This window comes from Megalopta genalis, chromosome 6, assembly GCF_051020955.1.
Source record: "Megalopta genalis isolate 19385.01 chromosome 6, iyMegGena1_principal, whole genome shotgun sequence".
Taxonomy (NCBI): Eukaryota; Metazoa; Arthropoda; class Insecta; order Hymenoptera; family Halictidae; genus Megalopta; species Megalopta genalis.
Window position 1 is genome coordinate 23380491 of NC_135018.1, and position 25661 is coordinate 23406151.

Below are 25661 nucleotides of genomic sequence, written 5' to 3' on the forward strand. Positions count from 1 at the left end.
AAGTTATCGCGTGTAAAACTTTAAAAAATTGAAATTGTTTATCAAAATTTTTTGAAGTGTGGTAATTGTAATACTCTTCTTATAAGCAAACTTCTGAGGGGGTTGTGTATTCTAAATGTTCCGTACCCTCAATTATAACAATATGGACTTTTTTTTATACGAACTTATAATTTAACCGATACTCGACGTAACCGTGCTGTCCTGACCGAACTGACCTAACCGAAGGGTTTTCGCGGGCCGAGCTAAACGCGCGGCCAGGTAGCCCTGTAGAGGTAGATGGCCGGTAATTATTTTTCAGCAACATTTGCTGTATACGTAGGGTTGTCACTAAAATCATTATCGACTTGCAACGGCCAGGGAAAGTTTATTACTTCGTCCTTGGCCTCTGCAAGCAAATCCTCTAACTGTTATTACCATCGCCGGCCGTGTACCGCTATAAAATTGAGAGTTTCTCTAGGCGGGCGCGTAGTTGCAGCACAATGGCTGCTACACTTCTAATGTTGTTACTTATTTAATAGACAATTTAAATTGGCTTGGATGTTTCCGAATTATGTTTAATTAAATTTTAAACGAAATTTTTCACTTTTTAATACACAAACTTTGATGTCTTACAATCTGTACTAAAAGAACGAACGAAATTAATTAATCCGAAACGTTGAACATGCTTTTTATTATACTTTCGTCGTGTTATTCAAATTATTTCAATTTCTCTTCCTTAAAAATATACTCTGTACCGCCAATTGCTGACTAGAATGTTCCGTGAAATTGTTTCATTGGCAATTGACAAGATATTCGTTTCCGAAATATCTGACATCAAAAACTCCAATCAGGCTTCATTTTATAAACTGAAAGTTACTGTCGGATTTGCAAACAACATCAAATTATTTTTAGGTAAATTGCAACCATTGTAATGCAAATATTCAATTCTGATTAAACTTTTTTAAACAAATGAGTTTTCCCAAAATCGTCGCCAATTAAACAAAAAATATCTATATTTTTTGTAGGTAGGTTCGAACCTATAGGTAGATAGGTTCTAACCTATCGTTTCGCCTGCGAATAAAACAATAAAATAATTAAGAATAATTTTCAACAAAAGGCCCGAAAAAACTCCCGCAATAACACTTGAGATTTTTGAACGCGTCTTGGGAAAGTTAGTCCCAACCGTCGCGGGGATGACATCTCAAGGCCCAGAGGACCTCCCCAACCACGCAATTACGTGTCGCACCCCTCTTCAAGACAAGGCCCGTGCAGGACGGTACAAGAGGGTGGTGACGAAACGTTCGGAGGACGCTGATTGGGAAATCGTAATTTTCGAGAAAACCAATCAGTGCATCCCGGCATGAAGGTGGAGGTTCCTTCAAGAATCTCAAGTGGGGAAAAGGGTATAAAAAACGCCAGCAGTCGAGGCGCGTCTTTAGTATTATTACTACAGTCACATTCACTAACATATATTCTCGATCCGGAGTCTCACTCGTGCGTTTCAGTCTCAATCGTTCGGAGACTCATTCGAAATCGGCCAATCGGAGGATTTTTTGTCGTTTCATCACGTCGCGAAATATTTGAACAATTCACGTCATAGAGCTTCCGGTTGACGGCGAGCGTGGTTCGTCTTGGCGCCGGCAGATGGCGGTGATTAGGACTAATTCATACACGGTACACACGTAGCTACGTCCGTCACGTGATGTCAGTGCGATACGGTGTTACACGATAGGTTTCGAGTCACGGCCGTACGAAGTGCACGTGAGCTTCAAATGAACGGGCTGCCGTTTCATTCAGAAACAACCAAGCCGCGGTTCTATTAACCGCGACTCGAATCTGCCCGTGTCTGTTCACGTTGCTGCCTTACGCGACACGCAGCTGGCTCTGACGGAGCAAAATGACGCTGCAAGCGATCAAATGGGAAAACGGCAGATTGGAAATCCTCGATCAGATACTGTTGCCGGTGATCTCCCGTTACGTACCCGTCAAAGGCGTGGAGGATGGCTGGAAAGTCATTAACAAGATGCAGGTACGTTTTTTGCAAAAAGTACAACAGCTTGTAACGTTCTTTTGCAACTCAACATTTCGAAATTATCTCTGGATCAGATGTAGGGAAACTTTTTTTCAACATACTCTCCCGTAATTGGAGAAAATTGACTCTGTAATATGGCTGTAGATTGTCGGTATAAAGGTTGACGCGTTAAAGTAGTTAAATTGCAGCGACGAATACTTTGACAATTTGAATTGATTCGTGCAAATGGAATCTTAATTGGAAGAGTTAATTAACTTAAATTGTGTTCAAGCTACTAAAACATCGCTCGATGACAACAAAGAGTGTGGAGTTATTTGTGGTTAATTTGATTGGATTGTCCTAGGTCCGAGGGGCACCTGCTATAGCTATCGTTGGATGTCTGAGTCTTGCCACGGAACTCATGAAAGAGGAGCCTGTGGACAAAAAGTGTCTTCGACAGGACGTCGAAGGTAAATTGAATTATTTGGTATCAGCTCGTCCAACAGCAGTTAACATGAAGATCGCTGCTGATGAATTAATTCAATTGGTCAATATGCTTAGTAAAGATCAGAGTGTTACTGCGACAGAAATGAAAGAGAGGTACAATAATTTAGACAGAAGTCCATAGATAAATATATATGTAATACTAATCTGATTATTAATGATTATTATAGGTTTCTCAAGGCTATAGAAGCTATGCTCGAGAAAGATGTAGCAGATAATAAGGCTATCGGTGATTTTGGAGCACAAGAAATCTTGAAACACACATCTGGAGACAGTCCAGTCAGGATTCTGACGCATTGTAACACTGGCAGTCTTGCAACAGCAGGTTATGGCACAGCTTTAGGTGTTATTAGATCTCTACATAAGAAAAATAGTCTTGGTAACGTTTGCATGTCCTTAGTTCTTAATCGATAAGATAGATTCGACACAGCTATATAGTGTTGATTCTACTTACAGAACATGCATATTGCTCAGAAACTAGGCCATACAATCAAGGTGCAAGATTGACCGCATACGAACTGGTTTATGAGAAAATTCCTGCCACATTGATTTGCGACGACATGGTAGCAGCGTTGATGAAGTCGAGAAACATATCTGCCGTTGTTGTTGGTGCAGACAGGGTAGCCGCGAATGGAGACACGGCTAATAAAATAGGAACCTATCAGGTAGGTTGCTCAGCGATTGTGAAAATAAACCATTAAAATCGATGTTTGCTTGAATTGCCCTCACTATTTTGTTTTGGTTTTCCAGATCGCTATAGTCGCTAAGTATCACAACGTTCCCTTCTACGTCGCTGCTCCACGGACCTCCATAGACTTTAGCATTCCCAGTGGCGATCATATCATCATTGAAGAAAGGCCAGAAAGGGAAATGACTCACGTGAACGACCAACGAATCGCTGCACCTGGGATTCAGTGTTGGAATCCAGCGTTCGACATAACCCCAGCTAGTTTGATCAAAGGCATTATCACGGAAGTGGGAGTCTTCAGACCCAAGGACTTGTTGCAGTTAAAGACCTACGAGAATTTATAAAGTTTTATTTGATACGAACGACGAAAGCTTTTTGACGCATTTATACCGGATTAATCGGTCATCCGAGTGTAACGAAACTGTCGGTTGACCTTGTTTGTTTCGAAACTTCGTGTTACAATAAAATTGTTGGCATGTTACGCTTATTTACAACATTAAATCTATGAAGGAAACGCAGAACGCAGGATATATATTGTATCGCGGACATACGTGCGTTTGCGTTTGAGAATGCCTTATCAATTTCGCTGTGATTTTTAAGCATATATTTATAATATTAAAAACTCACCGTTGCTGTGTGATCGCGAGAAGATCACCGCAAGATCATCGTGGACATTTGAACAGTGGCGTTCCTGCGATTTAAGTTGGCCCGCGGACCATCAGATGGCAGTGCTTACCTGATATTCAGAGCGATTGTACATTCCTCTTCAAGTTCTCCGTCGCGCAAGCAATTTAATTTTATCACAAAATGGATTGTTTATTGTGAATGTAAATATACTCGAGAGCGTACGATTAATCTTGAATATGACTCATTGAGATCCTTCCACCGAAGAGAAAGCTACGGAATCTTACTGTGTGGCGCGCAAAGTGAGAGAAAGCAATATATATATATTTGTACCGTGTTCGATCGCTTCAGGATTTTTCTTAAGTAACGAAACACGACCGAAGCCATGACACTGACGGCGCGACGGCTCGTTATACCGATTACCCTTCCGGTGATCGATGCGTCTCCGAGTGTCAGTAATGCGGCTTCGCAGCGCCGTCCTTTCGTGCAGAGACGCGATCGGACTCGCAAGCGGTCGGACGATTTTCGAGCGGAAACGGCCAGCGGGCAGATCCGATTGGCGTCGGGTGGTTCGGGGCAAATTTATCGCGACGGCGCGGCAGCGAACAACAAAATCGACACTCGGCGGGTTCGAACGTACTTGGTTCCATTGGGAAAACTTGAGAATCTATTTTCGCCGTTGAAAGGCGCGCGGGAACACACGTTCGCGGCGGGTTTCTCGAACCGCGGTGCCTTAGTACGAGCAGTCTCTCCGCTTCGTGCAGAACTTCGTCAATCCCGGAATAGTTTCGGCGGTTGCACGTTCGAGTTTTTCGCGCGGACAGCTCGCGACCGTTCCGAGCCTAATTTGCCGACGAGTTACACTTGGTTCGGTGCACCAAGGACGCGTTTCACACGTATCCGCTCGGTACCCGGTGTCCGCTAACCTATTACCGGAGGCCTTGTTCCGCGATTACCCGGATAGTTCCGTCGGCTTACGTTCGATCGTTCACCCTGGAAGTTGATACGGAGAACACGAGGATGGATGCGGCGGACGTCCTCGACAGCGACGCCACGGGCACGGAGGATGTGCGCAACATCGCTGCCAGCAACGGCGATAACAACCATAAAGAGAACGACGATGCGCCCACCGTCGAGGAAACATACGAGGTCACCACCACGAAACGCAAGACCGTCCGGACCAGCTACAAGATCCAAGAAGTAAGTGAGGACACATTTAATTGGCACGTGCGATTACAGTAACTGTGTAGGGCCTGTCGCCTGGCGCCTCGGCGTGGGCGTTTATTGCTAAACGCTCGCGCTGTCCAGTCCTCTTAAATGTCGTGCACGGAACCCACGCGATGTCGATTAGGTTGCCCGGCGTGTGTTCTTGTTTTCGTTTTGATACCCGTTGCCGAGAGAATCGTCGAACGATCTGCTTCGGAGTTCGAAGCCGATGCATAAAGAGAGCCGTGCTGGGAATACATATACGCGATTTATCGAGAGGTTCCGGTACGCTATGCCCACTCGCCAGAAATAAACGTAGAATTTGTTCGGCGGCGGCGGCGCGAGAATCTCGGTTCATCCTGATGTTCGTCAAGGATAAACGGACTTATTTCGATCGCGGATTTCGGTGGGATTTACCAACTTTATTTGGCGCGTAGGTTCAGCCGGTCTGGACCGGGCCGGGCGCTGTGCCCGGTTCCACGGACAATGGACGAACCAATGTTTACTTTGCCGATTTCTTCTATGTCATATAGCGCTCTCGAGTCTGTGTAACAGTCTCTGGTTGTTGTAAGTATTGTAGTTGGGACTGGGTAGATTGGTGGAATCGGGTCGATCGGAAATGTGGCGGACCAGACATAATAAAAGCCACGTCCTCCAAAAGCGGGGTGTGCAGATGCCTTTTTCGGGTTTTCCCGACGCGAGGCGTACACACCGCCATGAAACAGTAAAAACGACGAGACACAGCTTCGGACCTTAGGTTCCGGATCATGCCGGTCGGAAAATCTTCGGGAAAGGACTTCGCCCTTCACAAGGATCTTCCCTTACCGATTTTAATACGCTCTCCCCAATAAATACGAGGACCCCTCGACCGGGAGACGTTAGTTAGTTAGTTAGTCAGTTTTCCTCCGACTCTCGACGTGTTCGTATCTCTGTCTCGTCCGTCACTCGCTTACCTTTTACCTTTTACGTATTTTCAAACACACTGTACCCCATCGCCTTTTTTGTTACAAGTTGTATTAAAGTTCTCGTTACATAAAACCAAAAACTCTCTCGGATTATTTTATATAAACCGTCGCAGTAACCCCTGCGACAAAGAAACATCAATGAATATGTCTCTAGGGAACAAAAAGAGAAGTACGGAAATGCAGTGTGTGTTTGTGTGTGTAATACGGAATCGGATGTTAGATTTTGGTTATTAAAGTTGAGGATATATTATTTCGATCCGTTTGACTTAGACATTCTTTCTCTGAATATGATCACATTATTTTACTCTCGCTGGAGAAAATTGTGATTAAGGAAATAGTAGCTTCGTTATACAAGATATCCCACAATTATGCTAATACCCGGTAAGGGATGATTCCTGAGGTCGTTCGAAGTAACATTTTCCTTAACGCGGCTTTGTTTACGAGTTATTAACGAAAAACTCTGACCAATGAGAGGCGAGCTCGGTTGGCGCAAGGCGGCAGAGTCAACGATCGGTCGAAGTCCAGTTTCGCTGATTGGCTCGACCGCCTAGCGCTAGGCGAGCCCGCCTCTCATTGGTCATTGTTTTTCGTTGATAGCTCGTAAACAAAGCCGCGGATTGCATTTTCGCTAAGGAAAAAGTTACTTCGAATTACCTGAGGAATCGCCCCTTTCCGGATGTTAACATAATTATGGGACACTCTGCATGTGGAAACTTGTGTCTTCGTCGGGCTAAAGAGAACCGACATTAGCCTCTACGTTAATGAATCTGTAGTTTGAGAAAGAAAATCGGAACTTTGTATTAAACATTTCAAAATCCTCCTCATTCAAATCCGTTTGTTTTGTTTATATGTTTTTGTGTTTTTGATATCGATTGTCGGCAATCTTAAAGCCAGTCGTGTTTTTGTGAGAAAGATCGGGCATTTCTTCGATCGAGCGTGCTCAATGGATTTCTTTCTTCGTTACATAATGAGTGGAGACCGAAAATATTATCGAACGTTAGCCCGCGAAGAAGCCAATAGACTCGAGTTACGCTCTCAGAGCGGAAGTTCTTTTTGTATGGTTTCTTAATTCCTCGTGCCAGTCACTGATCGAACGTTCGATAAATTTTTTGCGTCTACGTATACGGTTCACTAGGAAGCAAAAAACTCGTTTGAAGGAGGCGCACGGCGTTGTGGATCGGGCAGTATTGGTGTAGTAACTGGATAATTGATGAAAATAAACTAACTGCATTAGTCGTGCAAATGCACGTGCTTGGCATGACTAAAGTAAACCGGACACCGTTATCAATGAACCCTCTTTTTGCTCGATTCTCATCGGAACGATGAAAGAACTGCTTTCATCTACTCGTGTAGATACTTCTTAAAGACATTATCACATATCACTCGATGCTTGGCGATTCTCAAGAATGGGAACAGATTCAGTGACACAACAAGCGTTATCGATTGAATCCGTCGAACTTTTTTCGAGATGGTGATGTCACGAGAGGCTGACTGAATATGAATAGTCGAAGAAAGTGATATTTTCACGTTTCTACCCTGAATATCAGTGGATGTAAAAACTGTGATAAATGGATTTTGTAACGGAAGTAGATATGGAGAGATGCTGATATTTTCAGATACAAACGGACAAAGTGAAACTCGATCTAATTACTTAATCCAGACCTAATTTAAACTTATACATTTCTGAATGTAATAACTAGACCGTGGACCTTTATTTATTTATTATTATAACAAATGCTAACGGTGTTTTCATTCCTGTTTGTTCAAGAAATCGTTTGATAAAAAGCTTTTTCTTTACTTTAATTTCTTTAAAGTAATCTTCGAAGATGAGAATTTATAAGAAAATCTGCAGCTTAGTAACAATTTACTAACTATTATTCTTTAACTATAAAACCAGTTGGTGAATCTACTTTATATTTTACTTTTTAAAGTATCTATGTATAAAAATGTCACTTCTAGTTAGTAACTCTAATAGAATCAAATGATATTAAACATATCTGAATTTCTATGAACTGGTCTCCGTATAATTGTACCGTTTCTTCTTGTTAGTACTCCACAAAAAGAATCTGTTTACACTTGAGAAACTGGTACTGCAAGCGTATTACGTGCAACATAGTTCCGAACAGAGATTTCATTTTTTGCATAATTCTGGTTGAATTTAATGCATGTTCGCTAAGATCTAGAACTTTCTCAGCAGTTATTTATATTTATAGATATAATGCGAACGTGTGTTACTTTAAAAATAATTATTAAGTTGTCAAGGAAATTCGTTTCGTATTCAAACGATTTGCACAATATGAATTTACAATAGACTGATAAGCAAACAAATGACACGGTTAAAAGAATTTTTTTTAAACAGAATCTCAATAATAAAAGATAACAAGATGATAAGAGCAACTTTGCTATTCGTTTACAGATCTAATTAAAAATAGCGTATAGGATATGGGATCTTATAAAAGAAAAACAAAGCCGCTGAATTTATGAACAAAACTTTCAATTTCTTTCGCATCACGAACAACCGATAAAATTCTACAATAGCGATGTCTGTTTATAGCAACGTCGTATTTATTTGTCGCAAAGTAAGCAAGTAAGATCTGCAAAGAATGTAAACGAAATTACTTCTCTTTCGCGCACACAAATTATTGCAGATTTTCGTTTATTGCTTTTTATTTTAAGCGATAGTACTTTTGCAGAGGCATTTTTACCATCTCAACGATTGTAGAATAACTTCACTTTTTCAGAAACGCTTTCGTGTCTGGGGGAAGCGCGTAAAACGTCTCCCAATGCACAGGTTCCTGAAATTCTAACGTCATGTTAAATGCATGGAGCAACAAGAGACTCTGCAGCAGGGTTAATCAGGATACTCGAAACTCCGGCGCTCGTCAAAGAATGGAATCGCGCGAAATAAACGATCCTGCGACGTTGTTCGACGCATCGGCATCAGTTGCCCGCAACGGGAAACAAAGAGAAGTTCGGATACGAAATTAAGTCGACAGGACAAAGCGACGTGCTGCAACGCGGAATAAGAAAGATTAGTCGGGGCGACGCGACGCGACGCGGCGCGTTAATGCGAAATGAGGGACAACAGGCGCGATTTACTCAGATTCTACGTCATTGTCGGTTAGACGATTTTAGATCTGGCAACGAACTCGCTTTGAACGGAGAAACGAGCGGAATGTAAATTCGTCTGATGAATGCTCGGCGAACACCGTTCGCGATTGGGACTTCCGATTAACAATAATCGCGTTATACTTGCCGGTTAATCGGCGTATATCGGTTTATCTTCTCTAAAGTTTCCATGGCGGAACAGCTTGATAATTTTAACAGTCGGAATGGTTGGTTCGAACAATATTAAGTAGTTCAAAATATCTATTCCTATTGTCAAAATCATCGAACAATATTAAATAGTTTCCGCAACAATTAGACAGATATTCGTAAAACATAAGACAATTCTTTCGCTGATTAAATGATTCCTTCTGAGAGAATAAAGTAACAGTATTCGGTTGTGTTCGGTTAATGTACCTATTTTCTTGTATGTACTCGGCACATTCGCATATGCCATAAATACATAATTATTTTTAATTTAGTAATTATATGTCCAAGATGTGTCTAAAATCGGGATGTGTTGAAGAAGTGATTTTACACGAAAGAATAAGTAATAAATGTAGAATGGTAATATTTTATTGCACACTTTGTTTAGGTATTTTTATAACATTACATTGTGCAATTCTCCAACTTTTGTCTAAATGTAAATATTAGTAAGAGTTCGTGCCATTTTTGTAGGACGTTGCTGGACTTAACGAAATTACAAAATTACAAGCAGTTAATAATGCAGCATGTATTGCGAAGAATAAGTTGAATATTTTAATAAAATAATCATCACTTATGTCTATAACATTTCATGAACAATTTACATTACGCTGGTATGACAACTTTTGAATTTACTTGTGACATAATAAATTAATTACTGGTTTAATTAAACTAGATATCGCTTTCAGATTCGCTTGTTTGCAAGAAAGTTTTAGAGAGACAAAAATAGGTGATAGTCGCACGGAGACAGGTTTAGACCATAAGGCGGATGTAGTAAAACTTCCTATTCCACATCTTTTATTTTTGGACGTGCTAGCAAAACAATATGGAAGTTTGTGTTATCGTGCAAAAGAAGCACAGCTCTTTTTGTTCACACGTGCAGAAACAGGTTTTTATGACGATTCTGCAGAAACGGGTTTAATATTGCTTGCAATTCTTAATATCTAAATCGCTTGAACAATTTTCATGTTGTTTTATTAACAAAATCCTTCCACACGGTTACAAATGCTTTCTCCTGCATTTATCGTTGCACTTCTAAGATTCAATCTATAAGAAATGAAAGCACGAATATAAAAGTGGGTATGATATAAAAGTTTGCAGCTTTCCATTGATATCAATTTTGTGCATTAGGCTTGCGAACTAACGTGAGAAATTCGGCTTAAGCTTATTGTCGACGAATAACTGCACGAACATTTACCTAATATGTTATATATTCTTTTTGTACATTTATATATCATTTGAATTCATTTGTAAGACTCATAGTCTTAGAATTGGACTAACGAAATGCTTGAAACTGAAAATAGAGTAAAAACAGCACAATGCACACTTCACTTTCCATTTTATTTATTTATGTTGATTGAAACGTCAAGAACTATCCTGATTATCTAATAAAGTAGCAAATCCGAAACAAAACATTTTTCGAAGTTCACAAATTATCTGACCTACGTATTTTGACGATAAACATCATTATTAACCAGTTAGCTGTGGCGCCTCCTTTTCAGAGCGCGCACGTATACATATATGTCATGAGAATCGAGCGATGACGAGTATACTCGTCAAACACAGATATCGAAAACGCAAATATTGGATCAAAAAGACGGTTCTGTTTTATAAAATCAACAATTTTATCACTAATATTTAATTATTCATGTACTACATACATAATAAACGAAAAACGTAGGAAAAATGAAATACTTAAAAATCAAATAATCTTATTTTTATAACAGTGTAAACACCTTCGCGTAGAATTGACCTCAAAGTATTCTAAACATCGTGAAATTTGAGAATATGTATTTATTTTCACTAAAATTACAATTTAAATAGCCAATGGTCGCTACTTTTTACGAGTATACTCGTCATGACACAAAATACCGCCACTTCTCTCTGTAACGAGTATACTCGTCAAACACAGCTAACTGGTTAAGGATATTTTCCATCTTTTTAGTAAACTGGTTAAATGAACTAAAAGCAATAGAAACAACGAATGCATGAAACTCGTTACGGGATCGACGGTTATATTTTCATTTATCTGCTCGAGGAAAACTTTTCTATATTCGTATTTGCTGAGGCTGAAGCGAGAGCAGCACGCGTGTGCCGTGTACGTTTCCTGAACATTTGCCGTTAGGATAAATATTTATTTAATTAAAGCCCGTCACTGTGCACCGGCACGGACACAACCGGAATCGCTCGAAGATTTCAATAATAACTCTCGTCGGATCGGTAGGTCGGCAAGCGGATAATTTCAGCCGCTTGTCGAGCGGTCGTTCCATGTAGACGTGTCGAAGATAGACATAGTTTTGGCCGTCTTGAAGCATTAATTTTGAAACACGTGCGCGCCCAGTTATCCTGCAAACGACTGACTTTCGAAGCCACGGATAATCCAAGTAAATCATTCCCATCGTTATTATCATTGTCGTGCGGCGAGGGACAGACGTTGAATTATCGTCCACATAAATTTCTCCTGTTGCTCGCCGATCCGTCTACTATCCGTGAATTAATGGAAAAGGAAAGAAATTAGCTCCGGTTATGGTGTGGCTACTCTGTGAAGTCCGGTTTCTCGGACACGAACTTCAATACTCTTCCTTAGAAGATTTTCAAAACAGCCTTCTAACAAGGCGACTTTGATTTGTTGAAAGTTACCAGAGTTTCTGAGGCACTTTTGGAGAAGTGTCGAGTAATTTTCCTTTAGTTTGTCAAGGTGTGAAAACAACTCTTTACATTCCCTTGTATATCTTCAAAGCTATAGTCGAGAATGAGAATGGTTGTAATAAAATTAAATGGTTCTTTTTTATGGTTTCGTAAAAAGTTTGCTTTCACCGTTATTCTGAAAAACTTGGAATTTGAACTGCATCAAAGAAACAGTTCAATAATTTCCATGAAATCGTAATTCCTTAGAAGTACAAAATATGGGAACAATGTCTGACCATAAACGTCCTGCTCCCCTTTATTGTCGCGTCCTTGTTCGTTTCCCTTTACTTTTAAAGAAACATACCAATTAGGGAAATCGCAATCTTGCAAACAAACAATTTATGTCCAGGCGTTTTGTCCAATCACTATGTTCAGAATTATATTCTACTTAGAAAATTGTTTTGAGAGAATGTTGTTTGATACTATAGGAACACTGAAAATCAAATATTGTATATTGCATGTGAGAGAAATGGGGAAATTTTATGTTTTTCAAATTGAGAATATTGCATGCGTTCAAGTTATGAAATTGTGAATGAAACGCAGCGTACGAATTTAAGGTTTAAAGTTAAAGCAGATAATTTCAAGAGAAGTATTACTCTATAATCTTTTGTAGAACTATTTTCAAAAACGTGCGAAAGTTTAAATTGCAATATTCTTTAGAAAGATTAACATCCGGGATTAGTATTTCGTTTTCAAGGATATATTCCTGTTGTTTGATAGATTTTTTTAATACTTTTCTAAATCACTAATGAATATGTTGAGATCGATCTTATTTCCGTTCTCCACGCGGTTGTAAAAGAGAATGGAAATATTTCTGTCGAATGTAAGGCTTTCATAAAGGTCTAAGACAGCGTACGTAATACGCAATCAATCAGTTTAAAATAGCAAACAGAGGATGTTTGAATAGTACCGCCCGATCTCTGATAGATATTTTTATTATTATTAATGGGCCATAAACCCTTTTGCATATAAACTGTAACTGGAGCCAGGTCTGGGTAAAATTTCCCCTTGATGTACGTATACATATGCATGTATAATTCAAATGTCATAACTTTGTAGACCGCGGATCTTGATGCAAATCCTCATTTCCATACGGTCGTTTTTATAACAATTAGAATTTAAGGCGAAGTTCCTTCGTCAACTAAAAGATTACTCGTTCCAAAAATAAAATAAAAATAGCAGCATTAGATCTTGTCGGTTTATACGTTTTCTGACATTTTTAAAATCTCCGGACTATTTCATAAATGCACAAAAAGATCCTGAGTCTGATACAACTTCAAATGCCAAAATACTTAGCGTAAATATCCACTTTTCACTTGCTATCTCTCCTTTTATATCAGTTTCATTTCGTACGCGTTTTAATTCTTATATATGTATATAAGTTATAATTCTCTCTTCTCTCTCTCTCTCTCTATATATATATATATATAGAGAGAGAGAGAGAGAGAGAAAGAGAGATAGATATAGTTAGTTATATATATAGAGTAGAGATATAGCCAGTTATATATATATATAGAGAGAGAGAGAGAGAGAGAGAGAGAGAGAAGAATTATAACTTATATATATATATATATATATATATAGAGAGAGAGAGAGAGAGAGAGAGAGAGAGAAAGAGAGATAGATATAGTTAGTTATATATATAGAGTAGAGATATAGCCAGTTATATATATATATATATAGAGAGAGAGAGAGAGAAGAATTATAACTTATATATATTGACCTTTCATTGTTGTATCAATTTAACATCAAGAGACAGATTAAACTATAAAAATAAGGGAAGGATAAAAATTAACACTTATTCGACTATATAGTTTTTAATAATCGAAGTTCTCCCATGTTTCAGTAAGATCCATGGAAAAACTAACGAGTCTCTAGATTTCTAGTACCTCAAGAAATATATTGACAGAAAACGATAAATAAAATTATAAATGATGTTAAGCATACTGAATGATAGTTTTGTCGTTAAATAATCATTGCAATTCATTGTGTTCGTGGATAACGAATGACGCACAGGATGCGGAACGTGTTAAAACATACACTTCACGTATCCCAGTGTTCATCGAATCATTTCCTCCATCGCGATTCGCGAAATTACCGAATGCAGGGGGCTGGAAACGAAAACAGCCCTTTGCCGAGTTGATGAAACGTTCTGTGTAGGCCTGGCAGTGTATATTGCGGTCGGTTTGGCTAAAACAACAAACAGACGATCGGATGGGCTCGCTGGATCTCTAATAGAGGTCGAAACGAGGCGAATCGAGAAATCCCGGATCGACTTTTAGCCGTCGGCTGGAGGGCTTAGTCGGCGGGACAATTATGGAGAACAAACGTGCGACTGTCTGCAAGCGGATGTGTCGCAATCTGCGAATGGAATTGGGTGCGAACGAGTCCGGGTAATCGCCCCTTTGTCGCGCAAATGAAACGGCTTAAGTCGAGTAAACGCGGCTGCCGTCTAAACGACGATTCCGCTCACAGCTCGCGAAAAGCATCCGTTGACAACGCCGGCGCTCGTCTCTACGCGCGATCCGCGATGCAAAAGTAACAGCTCGATCCGAATCGCGGCGTTTTTTGATAAATCGTTGCTTTTTTCCGTTTGTACAATCTCTGTGGATTAGGAGATCGACGCGTAGCCGACGAACTTTTAAAGTAGCAGGCCTCGGAACTCTGATCACCTCCAGTTCTCTGTAGTTCTAGCGATCATCGAGCGGATAATTCTTCAACGCCTTTCCCTATTACGGGGAACAATTCCGTTCGGGGACCATGCCTTGTGTATCGTGATCAGATTGGAGATATAGGCTGATATAACACATACAAGACTTATATAATTGCTTATATAATTATAATATAATAAATATAATAGTCGAGCCGCATCAATTGTAAGAACCAGGAGCTCTCAGCTATCGATTATTCACTGCTCCAATATCTGAATTCTCTATTGCTCAAATGCGCTTCATATATAATCTGCTCAAACCCGTGTGCAAAACGATTTACTGTACAAATCAATAAAGATGAAATCTGATACATGTGCTAAGTAACTGTTTCATTACCGTAACACTTCCGTCTATATCTGACATTCGTAAATTTTTTAGCGCTTCTTCATGCTAAATTGCTTTATCTGCGCCTGCTCGCTTACTTCAACATTACTGACACGCCTCAGAAATCATAGTTACGTAGATGCGCTATACTTCGGCAATAAAATTGGCACATGCGGTTTTGGTATTTTCATTCACACCAGAACCAATCTATTATTGAACTTATTATGAAACTAATCTCATTGAAACATGTAATAGTTTTCGAAGTATTCTAGCATTACTAATTTATGGTGTCGTGTGCTACATATACGCAGAAAGCCGACGTTCCAACGTTTCTGTTCTCAAGATAATCGCGTGTGATCGTACGCAAGATGCATTAATTTGTTTGGGATCGAAACGGGATGGGCAGCCTGTCATCCCACACCGTGATTCATCGTCACTCTATTTCCATGCACCGTTATTTCATCACTATTTTCTCCACTGTGCTCATTGGTTTCTTTTGTCGACTCAAATCGGCGACAGTAACATTTCAGTAGCCGGAAAAGCAATCGTATGCAAAGTGATAAATCATCGTCGGAAACATCGGCGACAAATTACTGCGGTGGTGTCGTGATAAATCACCGCCGAAGGGAGTATTAACTTCAACACTTCACCGTGTTGTTCCCCCATGATACTTTTACGTATACAATTCTGTTTCAATTGTTTGTTTTTCGCAAATAATCAGTGTAAACGGTTGACTTTCCTACCGACGCGAAGTTGTTTATAACGTTACCGTCGATCCCGACCGCTGATGTTACAATCATCCTCGATCATAGTCGTGAGCTGAGGTTGCAAAGCTAACTAATATGCTTAAGAACGTTGCGTGGCGATTAATTTTACATTTAAAAAGATCAAGCTAAAATATTACCAGAGAGAAAAAAGTCACTAGACATTAACCCTAGAAAGATAACCATATGACAACGTACGTAAAAGATAACCATACGCTTCAGAGGCGCATGCTTTTCTAAGGCGTCAATTTTATACTAACAATGGATATTTATTTAAGTTAATCTAGTCATTTTAAAGGTTTGGCATTATTGTAAAAATAAAATGCATTTATATTATATTTTTTTATATTTTAAGTAATTTTAAACTTAAATCACTAGACCTCTATGAATAATTAACAAAAATCAACACTCTTCGCAGGCGCCTCTGCGACGTAGGTGATCTTTCTCGGGTTAAGTAAGTAATCACAATTTCAAGCTCTCAAGAAAAACTCACTTTTTAGGCTATCGAAAAGTGATTTTGATTAATATATGCGACGATTGCACATCTATATGATTAAAATAACAATGTATATGTTGAATGTATTCGAATATTGCGAAAATAGCTGTATATTAGCTGTTATATGAACTTTTCGCACTCGAAGCTATTTTAATATCAAAGCTAAGATATTTCTTCCAACGTATAGTATTCTCATTCGGTATCATTTTGTATCAAATTCAATTCCAATTAAATCTAATAACTTGTAAGCTACTTTGAGAAATGATATAGCAATTTTTAGCGATGCCCCAGAATCGTCATTTGAGCGTAAAGGGTTAAATCATCTGTAATGTTATTTTCGCACCCTGTTTCGTTTGACCCCGATCTGCCCTACCGATCCAGATTCCAAATGAAATTTTTCGATTTTCGCTGCCCGGTAGCCGAGCTAGCAATCTGTAGGCTGTCACGGTCGAGAACTCGCGGAAACGAAAGCGAGTGTTGTAAAATATGTTTTGCCAGGGATAAGGCGACCACGGAAATTTGCAAACTGCTGATCTAGAAGACGGATGGAGGACGACGGAAAAATTATACCTAATGGCGGTGGATGTTCGCGCATCCGGAGAACTCCTCGTGGCTAGCAACACCTCGTAAATCCAACGTGTTTTACCTTAAGGCGAGATTAATAACCACCTAGCATCGTATTTGCATTTAAACGCGGGGGCTAATGCGCATCAACTAAATTGCTGACTATTTTGTACCGAGCGCCACGTGCCCGTATAAATTTCGTCAAACGTTCTTCACCGACCGCGTATTATTTCTCGCCGTGAACAGGATCGTATTCCGTCATGTCATTCTGGTGGCCGATGTCAAGATTTTTTTATCCACGCTTTCATTTTCTCCATACTCACGAATAAACTAATAATTGTTACACCTGTTTCGCAGCGGTATACTTTTTATTTCGGCTCCGCAGTCGAAATATTTCGATTTGCTTTACGCGGCCCTGTATCTGCAAAGTCCCTTCCCTTCGTTTTTGTATTTATTATTACATATACAGTTCTATTTATTCTACTTTCTATCTGTATATGTATCTAGTGTTCTGTTCTCCTCTTTTCACAATTTGTTGGATTATTTCTCTACGTTTCTATCCGTTGTTTCGTTCACTACATTCTCTGATATAGATTCCTTATTTAGACCCCAACGTTATAAACCTGTGTAATCAGGTTTAATTATCTGTAATTTAGTTATCTGTAATAACGGTTTCTTCGTTTACGGCGCTGTTACGCTTTCGTTGCATCGAAATACATATTATATTTAATAGAGAAGAGAGAAATATAATGTCGTTTTCGTAAAATCAATTTGCAAGGAAGAATCGAATTGTCCAACATCTTCTGAAATCTGTACAAAACAGATCCGCGTTCCGAGTTTTTAACTGCTGTCTTCATTCATTGTATCAACGAATGGTTCACTAATCCTTACCGCATTGTTTACTCGCCAAAGTAGCCAAGATCGTACTTTATTATTTCTAAACATATACATTGATGTAGTTGCGCGCATAGCAAAATGTAATTTCAGCTGCCAAGATACTTCGCGTTATGATGTACGGTATTCTATCATCGTAAACACTTTTATGGAACAGTATACAAGAAGCAGAACTATACTTCCGACATAAAAGACAATTTCAGAATTTCAGGAATATTTACAATCTAATAGTAAAATATCTTCGAATTTCTTTCACCGTTACTGTATCTTTTCGGTGAAAATTGTGACGTGCGAGATTATATTTATTTAATAATAATTATTTAATAATTTCTTAATATAATCTGCATATTAACTTTGCTCGGTGCCCATAAATGCTCTGTACCTTTTAAATTGTTCCTTTACTTACAGATATATTTGCATAGATGATACTATATTCTATATATATATATATATATATATTGTCGTGTTAGAATTATAGTTGATATAGAATATATATATATATATATATATATATTTATTATATTTATTACTATATAGTTGATATAGAATATATATATATATATATATATATATATATATATATATATATATATATATATATATTCTATATCAACTATAATTCTAACACGACAATTTGATTTTCAATAATATCGATCAAGAAAAGATCATTATAGACTCTCGTGTACAACTCGAATAGTGTGAAAGGAATCGAGTAGTGTGAAATTGTTCCGGCTTGCTTGAGAGAATAATTCAACGGCTGCCAAGTAACTGAAAATTACGATGATTAATTGGACGTCAGTAGCACGGCCAGTAATTTGCGCGACGAATTTTGCAAACTAGGAAAGAGCCGTCGAGTTTGCATGTCGGCGTTCCCCGCCTTCGTTTCGTGTCTTCTCTCTTTCTTCGATTAATCGCATCGCCGACCACTTTTAAACTTCTCCTCCCTAGTTTCCACTTAGCCACTTAACGCGATTTCGAACTTTTTTCACCTTACAGTTAACCGATGCAAATGAAACCGACACATTTCCGATTCGACCGTCGCGCTGATGGATTCTTCTCGTATTGACTTTCGCGACAAATTTCGCAAAAAGGAAATCGCAATAAACTTCTTCTCGCGGGGGATGTGAACTTTGATTAGAAATTCGAATTTTTTACGGAACTATTTCATTACTTACAAATCGATTGCATCTCCTCTACTCTGATGAGTTTTGCGTGATGTCTGCACGCCGCACAATGAGATATCTCCCCGATTTCGCTGGCCAAAATTATTTGTCTCACTTAACACGTCTAAAGTGTAGCTGCTAACTTATTTATGGTATTTTAACTTAGAAAGTATAATTATAAACAAACACAAATTATTTATAAAATATTCAAAATCTTATTTTTATTATTTAATGGATTCAAAATCGTGCCTATTTATTCGTTTATGGTATTCTTACATAGTGGGAATAATTCTGAACGTTAGAAAACAAATATTATTATTATTTGTATTCTATGCAGGCTATACAGTTGTTATAAAGCAATCGAAAACAAGTAAAAGATCGTGAGAAACTACGTGAAACTATTACAAAATATTAAAAACTTTTAAAAACTCTTGCGAAGTATCAAAAATGATTGAAAATAGTAAAAGTAACAAAAAAAAAAACAATTAAAAACTATACATAACAATTTTATACCTTGGTTTTGTCTCATTTAATATGTCGCAGCCTTATGTATATAATATCATTCAATATGTCTTATTCTGATCCTTACATTGCAGTACAAAATGTAATGCAAAAGCCGCATTCACGCAACTTGACAGCCAATTCTTTTCGCATCGTTAACAGAAACCTTTACGGTTTTAAATAACGTAAAAAAGAATATCCGGACTCACTTGGAAGCTTAAAAATTCCTTTCACGAAAAGTTCCTGAAAAGAAAAATGGGAAATATTGTAATAATAAATCGTAGGACTTTTTCATATTTGAATAATTTTAAACAGACAAACAATAAAGGAGTGAACGAAACAATGAAACAAGCACAATTCTCTTAACATACTCAGAAGGAAGCGAATCTGCCATGAGTTTATTCAAATCTTTGAAAGTCAGGCATTTTGTATTCAACAACCTGATAGAAAATAGTGTTTGAACGATTAGTCGCGTCTGGCGATCGTTCGGGGAATCATATCCCGTTGTTCTTTACAAGGATGGTACGCAGGGAACACGTGTGTCAGAGCTACCAGGGCAGAAAGTACGGTGTGCAATTAGAATACGTATCTCGTGGATCGCGAAATTCTTGGCACAAGCAACGAGTCTCGACAAAAATCTCGACCCGCGCTTAGGCCAACCGACCTTGCGCCTCGGAGACCGCAGGATGATGACACGACAGCCTCTGTAATTCACACCTTCGATAAAATTCTAAGCATTCGTAATATCTTCTGGCACCGTGAGCGACAGGCCGGCGAAAATACTGTTTGAGAGTTCATGGCTGGATACAGCCGTTCCTTATAGACGATTAACGGTGTCCCGATCATTAGAATAAATGCTAAGCTATTATCGATGTGATGGCAGATGATTTGTTTTATAATTTATGGCGAGGAAATTTTACTGTTACGTGTACATTCTTCGCCGTTGTCTTCGATAATGCTTTTTTCCAATACAATTATCGCCGCTTTTCTTAATTTCAATAATAATTGCAGACGATTTACTTCGTATAATGTAAGTATAACGTATGTATGATTAAATTACGATGTACAGACTAATATAAAATAATGTGGTTGCTAATGACCTATTTTGATGGAACCTTAAATAAATTTATATTATAGATGCAAAAACATGTCACATCCTCTTTCCCTAGTTTTGTTAATTATGACATAGTATTAGGTGTAGCAATCTTGTGGTAAAATTACAATTCTAGTGAAGAATAACTATCATCTTAATGGCAGCACGTGTGTAACTTTAATTATGGCGACGTTTAATTCAATAAATTCGTTGATTACGATGTTCAATTAGTAGATTCATTGAAGCATTTTTAAGCATCGTCAACTGGCTCAAAATATATGCCTGTTAAATGATGCAATAAAGGTATTGCTGAACTATGCCTGGTGAAGAAAATACCTTGTCACTAGGAGAAGATGACATCCTCTGTCGTTTTATATCTATTTTATATCTATTTTATAAATTAAAACTTGTTTTAATAAAAATAATAAATATTTGTATTAGTAGCTCAGTTTGCGCGGTTTCGTAGTGACAAACATTTTAATATTTCTATATCTTCAAAGAAACGAGTCGCGTTTTGTTGAGTTGAATTTGTAGAAAGACATTGGACAATCTTTTAATAAACAATTGTATATATATATATATATATATATTCCAAATCGAAGATCGAGTCGTTTCGACAGAATTCGCGTGACGGTTGCACTTCGATTTAGTTTCAGCCACAAAATTATACGTGACAGCTTCACGGATGCTGTCATGACCTTGTGTAGCTGCTGCTCGCTGTGGCGTCATCGTACACAATTAATGTTTCCGCCAAACCCGACGACCCAGACTTCATTGGCCTCGTTCCGTACACACGCGGACATCGATTCCCTAATGCTCGTGTTTTGTAGAGTCATGATTATTTCAAGATTTCTTCAAACTGTACATGTAGAAATTGGAAACTTATGCATCTATTGTCCGCGTATCATTACAATGTTGCATAGGAACAATACTAGCTCCAAGTTTAACCTTAAACAAGGCCCATTTTTTAAAGAAATCATAACTCTCAGTTGATACCAGATTTACGAAGCACAAAAGACAGCTGTTTTATATTAGTTTATAAAAGTAACGATAAGACATTTATTCTGATTTTTAACAAGTGTAACATTTGCCGTAAGTAACATACAAATTGAATAAATAACTCATAAATGTATTTTTACGATGTGATAATAGAAAATTAAAAAATTAGTGACTCGTCATTTTGACGGGTTCCGTAAATCTAGCGTTATGAACACATTCATTAAAATTCGATACATATTCTAAAAATAATATGTGTATCGTTTTACAGCCTATTGGGAACTACACTAAAAAGTCAGTTTCATCATAATAAAATAGTAACGTGAATTATACGCGTAAATTAAGAAATAAATTCCAAATACGTGGCTGTTTTGAATTCGCATTTTTTTTAGCGGGCCATTAAAAATCGATATCTAAAAACATGTTGTTAAACGTTAGTTATATCGTATTTGTTGAAAAGTTTATTACGTATGGTTTAATGATCAATTTACCCGAATTAGTAATGAAATACTAGGTTATTAAGTTGTATTTAACGGTAATGATGTAGTTAAACTTGACATTGTAATACGTTAGTAATGCAAAATTGTTGTTGCGTTTGGAACGTTTGGAAACAGGTTTTGTAAAATTTCGTTTCTTTTTGGCATTTTTAGCAGCACTACTTTAGTTGGCAAATGACTATTTAAAATAATAAAAGGTCTTGCTAGAAATAAAGCTTCATCGATTTGATATTTCACGAGACAACTTCGCTCTATCTAAAGCTGTCTGCGAAATTTATGCAAACTGTAGTCAAATGAACCTCTAGAAGGCAATATTAAATTGAAACACTTGTAAGAAAATTACTATTAGCTTCCTACCTGCACCCTCGAACCTGTTCTAAAATGTTCTGATCGGAATCGAGTTAGGCCAAGTTAAGTCCCGTTGAAAGATCTTCCTAGCACTCAATAAAAGAACAATTTAGAACTCGCTGGCACTCGGCAAAAGAACGATATAGAACTCGTTAGCGCTCGATAAAAGAACAATTCCGTGACAGCAGTCGGCCAAAAGAACGATGCCCAACTCGTTACTAAGCCCGCGAATGAACGAGTTAAAAATGGCCGTTCTGTGTTTCTCTTCGTTTCATTTTACTTCCTTCATTTCTTTTCATCGTTCTCGTTTCATCGGAATATATTGTGGAAATGACGCAAATACGGTAAAACGTTCTCTCGTTTAAAAGAAGTCCGATTAAAACATAACAGATACTTCACCGCTTCAGCTAGATTACCGAAGTCCGTGTAAATAAACGTCTTTGCAAACCAGTTTAAACAAGCTGACATCAGACAAAGTGCGATTTCTCCTGCGTATAGCTTCAACGAGTAAGATCAACGTAAACTTTAGTGACAGTTGATTGAGCTACGACTCATCTTAAGACTTTCTTAACATTTTCTACAAGAATTTGACACGAACTGGTAAAAAACTGATATCAATGAAGCGTCGCCGTCATGCCAATTTCTATTACAAGTCGGAACAATCACGTTTCGTTGATGTACAAAATTGAATTTTCCCGTAAACAGATCCATATTCTTCCACATTATCGATTTGTTTTACGGCGTGGGTTCGTTTGCGCAATGAATTACGCGCCGCGTCGTTTATGTTCCCGGCAAACAAAGTTTTATTCGTTTTTCCGTAGTATCTGCGTATACAGGACATACGAATGTGTGACTCCGGGCAGCTGTAAACCGCGTATTCTAAAAATGTTTCGCTCTGGTCATTAGTGAAACGATGGAACGGGAACGCGGTTAGAAAATTCCAGGCTGTCGCGGCCAACGTCAATATTTGAATTCGCCGGAACTTCCCCCGAGTAAACTGACATTTAGCTCACATTGTAGCTTCAAAAGCGGAAGAAACACGGATGGTAAATGTTTTCGATGAAATTCGTATTTAGACCTCGGTTTAGTCGAAAATCGTCGACAGACGTCGAGCCACATGCTCCGACTGGAGCATGGTGGCCCGTGGTCGCCATTTTATTATAGGCGAAATCTACCGAGCCGCAACACTGACATACTACTGTGATCAAAAAGTAAGGTGAATTTGTTTATAAAATGTAAATTCTTTGTTTATTCTTCCAAATCAATTTCATCCCCTTCAAAGTAATCCCCGTCCGATAAAACGCACTGTTTCCGACGCTTTTTCCAGTCCTCGAAACAGTCGGAATAGTCTTTTTCCGGTATAGCCTTGAAGACCTTCTTCGATTCGGTTTTTATCTCCTCAATCGTGTCAAAACGGCGTCCCCGCATTGGCTTTTTGAGTTTGCTGAATAACCAGAAGTCGCACGGAGCCAAATCAGGCGAATACGGTGGTTGCGGAACGATATGAGTCGAGTTTTTGGCAAAAAAGTCGCGAAGAACCAATGCAGTATGACATGGCACCAATCGAGACTTGACGCGTTTGAGACACAAATCATCCTTCAAAATGGTTTGGACTGAGCCAAATGATATTCCAACACTATCAGCGAGGTCTCTCATTGTCAGTCGACGATTTTCAAGCACCAAATCTTCGATTTTTTTGGACGTGGCCCTCGTCGGTAGACGTTGATGGTCGTCCAGAGCGCGGTTCGTCTTCAACGCGTTCTCGGCCCGCTTTGAACTTGTTGTACCACTTATAAACGTTTTTTTGTGCCATAGTTTGATCACCAAAGGCCTTCCGTAACATTTTCAACGTGTCCGCACAAGAATATTCGTTCCGCAAACAAAATTTGATGCAAGTTCTTTGCTCAACAAAATCACCCATTGTAAAAATCGAAAAATTCACTTTTGGTTGTTTACAAAAACACGTGTAACTCGGAGATAATTAAACCTTTTGACAAACAGACACTTGGCAAATGTTACAGACAGTCCTACCAACCTAGGAAAAAAAAATTACCTGCCTTCCTAATGCCCGGAAGTTTTAAATGACAATTTCACCTTACTTTTTGATCACAGTAGTACATGCGTGTATGCATGGGTTGCTTTATAAAATTAACAAGATTGTATTTATTTGGATCTTTATTATGGGCGTTTGAATAACGAAACATGCTTAGTCATTTCACGTAGTATTTGTCATTCCAATAATAAAACAAATCTATGCACATTTATAAAATATACAGAGTGGGCCTCAAAAGTCGTCCTCGTACACAGTTTGAGGCGCAACAACTTTTCCAAAATTGGACCAAGGGACTTGAATTTATTTCAGATGATAGCGGGACTAGTCTATCAAACGATGACTAAAATGCTTTTTTTTAAATTTTGCTATTACTTGGAATGACAAAAATGATGAAAAAGCTCTCGCTTCTTAACTTTTTTATCTGAGCTTATAACGAAAATATTTTAAAAATGCCTCTCGCAGATCTCGGTAATTTATATGCATGCTGAAAATTTTGTCGAAATCAGTTGACGTTGTTATGAGTAATAAGAAATTAATGCTGGCAAAAGTCGCAGTTTTATCACGATTTTCACAAAAAACTGGAAGAAATTTACAGATTCTTAAATCTTTTAACGCTTGTAGCTCGACTCTGGGTTAACCGATTTCAATAAAATTTTTAGCACGCATATAAGTTAGCGAGATCTACGAAAGATATTTTTTAAATTTTCGTTATAGGCTCAGATAAAAAAGTTAAAAAACTAGAGTTTTTTAATCTTTTTTTTCCATTCCAAGTAATAGCAAAATTTAAAAAAAAGCATTCTGGTCATTATCTGCTAGACTTGTCCCGCTATCATCTGAAAAAACTTCAAGTTATCGCGTTTTAAAAGGTCTACGAATACTTTTCTAGGCCACTGTACATAGAAATGTGTACAACAATAATGTAAAACCTTCTGCTTTTGTGTTGAAAACAAGTAGATATTATGTGCAATTAAAATTAAAAATGGTATATGCCGATCATAGCAGAACCTCGGTTATCTACAGCTCTGATATTTGTGTTCTCTATTAACCGAACACGTTTCACGTGTAAATAGCTGAATCTATGGTGATCCATATACAACGCCATTTATTATATAAATCAATAAACTTCTATTAGTAGTATAGAACCTATTGACCTTTTATTATTTCTATGTTTACATCTATTTTATTCTGAATCTTTGATGCTGTCCTGAAGTACACTTGATCACACATTAGCTGATATTTTGACCTTTTAGAACAAACAATTAATTACAATTAATACAATATAA

The 25661-nt window shown here is 38.1% G+C and overlaps 2 protein-coding genes across 17 annotated transcripts in view; both read left to right on the top strand.

Moving 5' to 3' along the window:
• The first annotated feature begins 1297 nt into the window (after positions 1 to 1297).
• On the top strand, positions 1298 to 4037 carry LOC143259701 (methylthioribose-1-phosphate isomerase). Of its 2 annotated transcripts, none has more exons than XM_076523046.1 (5): positions 1298 to 2008; positions 2355 to 2590; positions 2665 to 2819; positions 2951 to 3159; positions 3245 to 4037. In XM_076523046.1, exons 1-5 carry the CDS (start codon positions 1877 to 1879, stop codon positions 3524 to 3526), a joined length of 1014 nt encoding a protein of 337 aa, XP_076379161.1. In that variant the 5' UTR covers positions 1298 to 1876; the 3' UTR covers positions 3527 to 4037. The 2 variants fall into 2 exon arrangements, with proteins under 2 accessions (XP_076379161.1, XP_076379160.1); XM_076523045.1 differs by having other exon boundaries at positions 1316 to 2008; positions 2665 to 2873; positions 3245 to 3663.
• Positions 4038 to 4616: 579 nt separating this feature from the next.
• The window catches only part of tmod (tropomodulin), a 188947-nt gene continuing 167902 nt past the window's right edge, over positions 4617 to 25661 (top strand). For all 15 annotated transcript variants that reach the window (XR_013033711.1, XR_013033713.1, XR_013033716.1 and 12 more), the window contains exon 1: positions 4617 to 5006. Coding sequence is in view for 9 of the 15 variants with exons in the window: in XM_076523034.1 (XP_076379149.1) it covers positions 4827 to 5006 (180 nt within the window). In the remaining 6 variants the exon portion in view is untranslated. The remainder of the gene's footprint in view (positions 5007 to 25661) is intronic.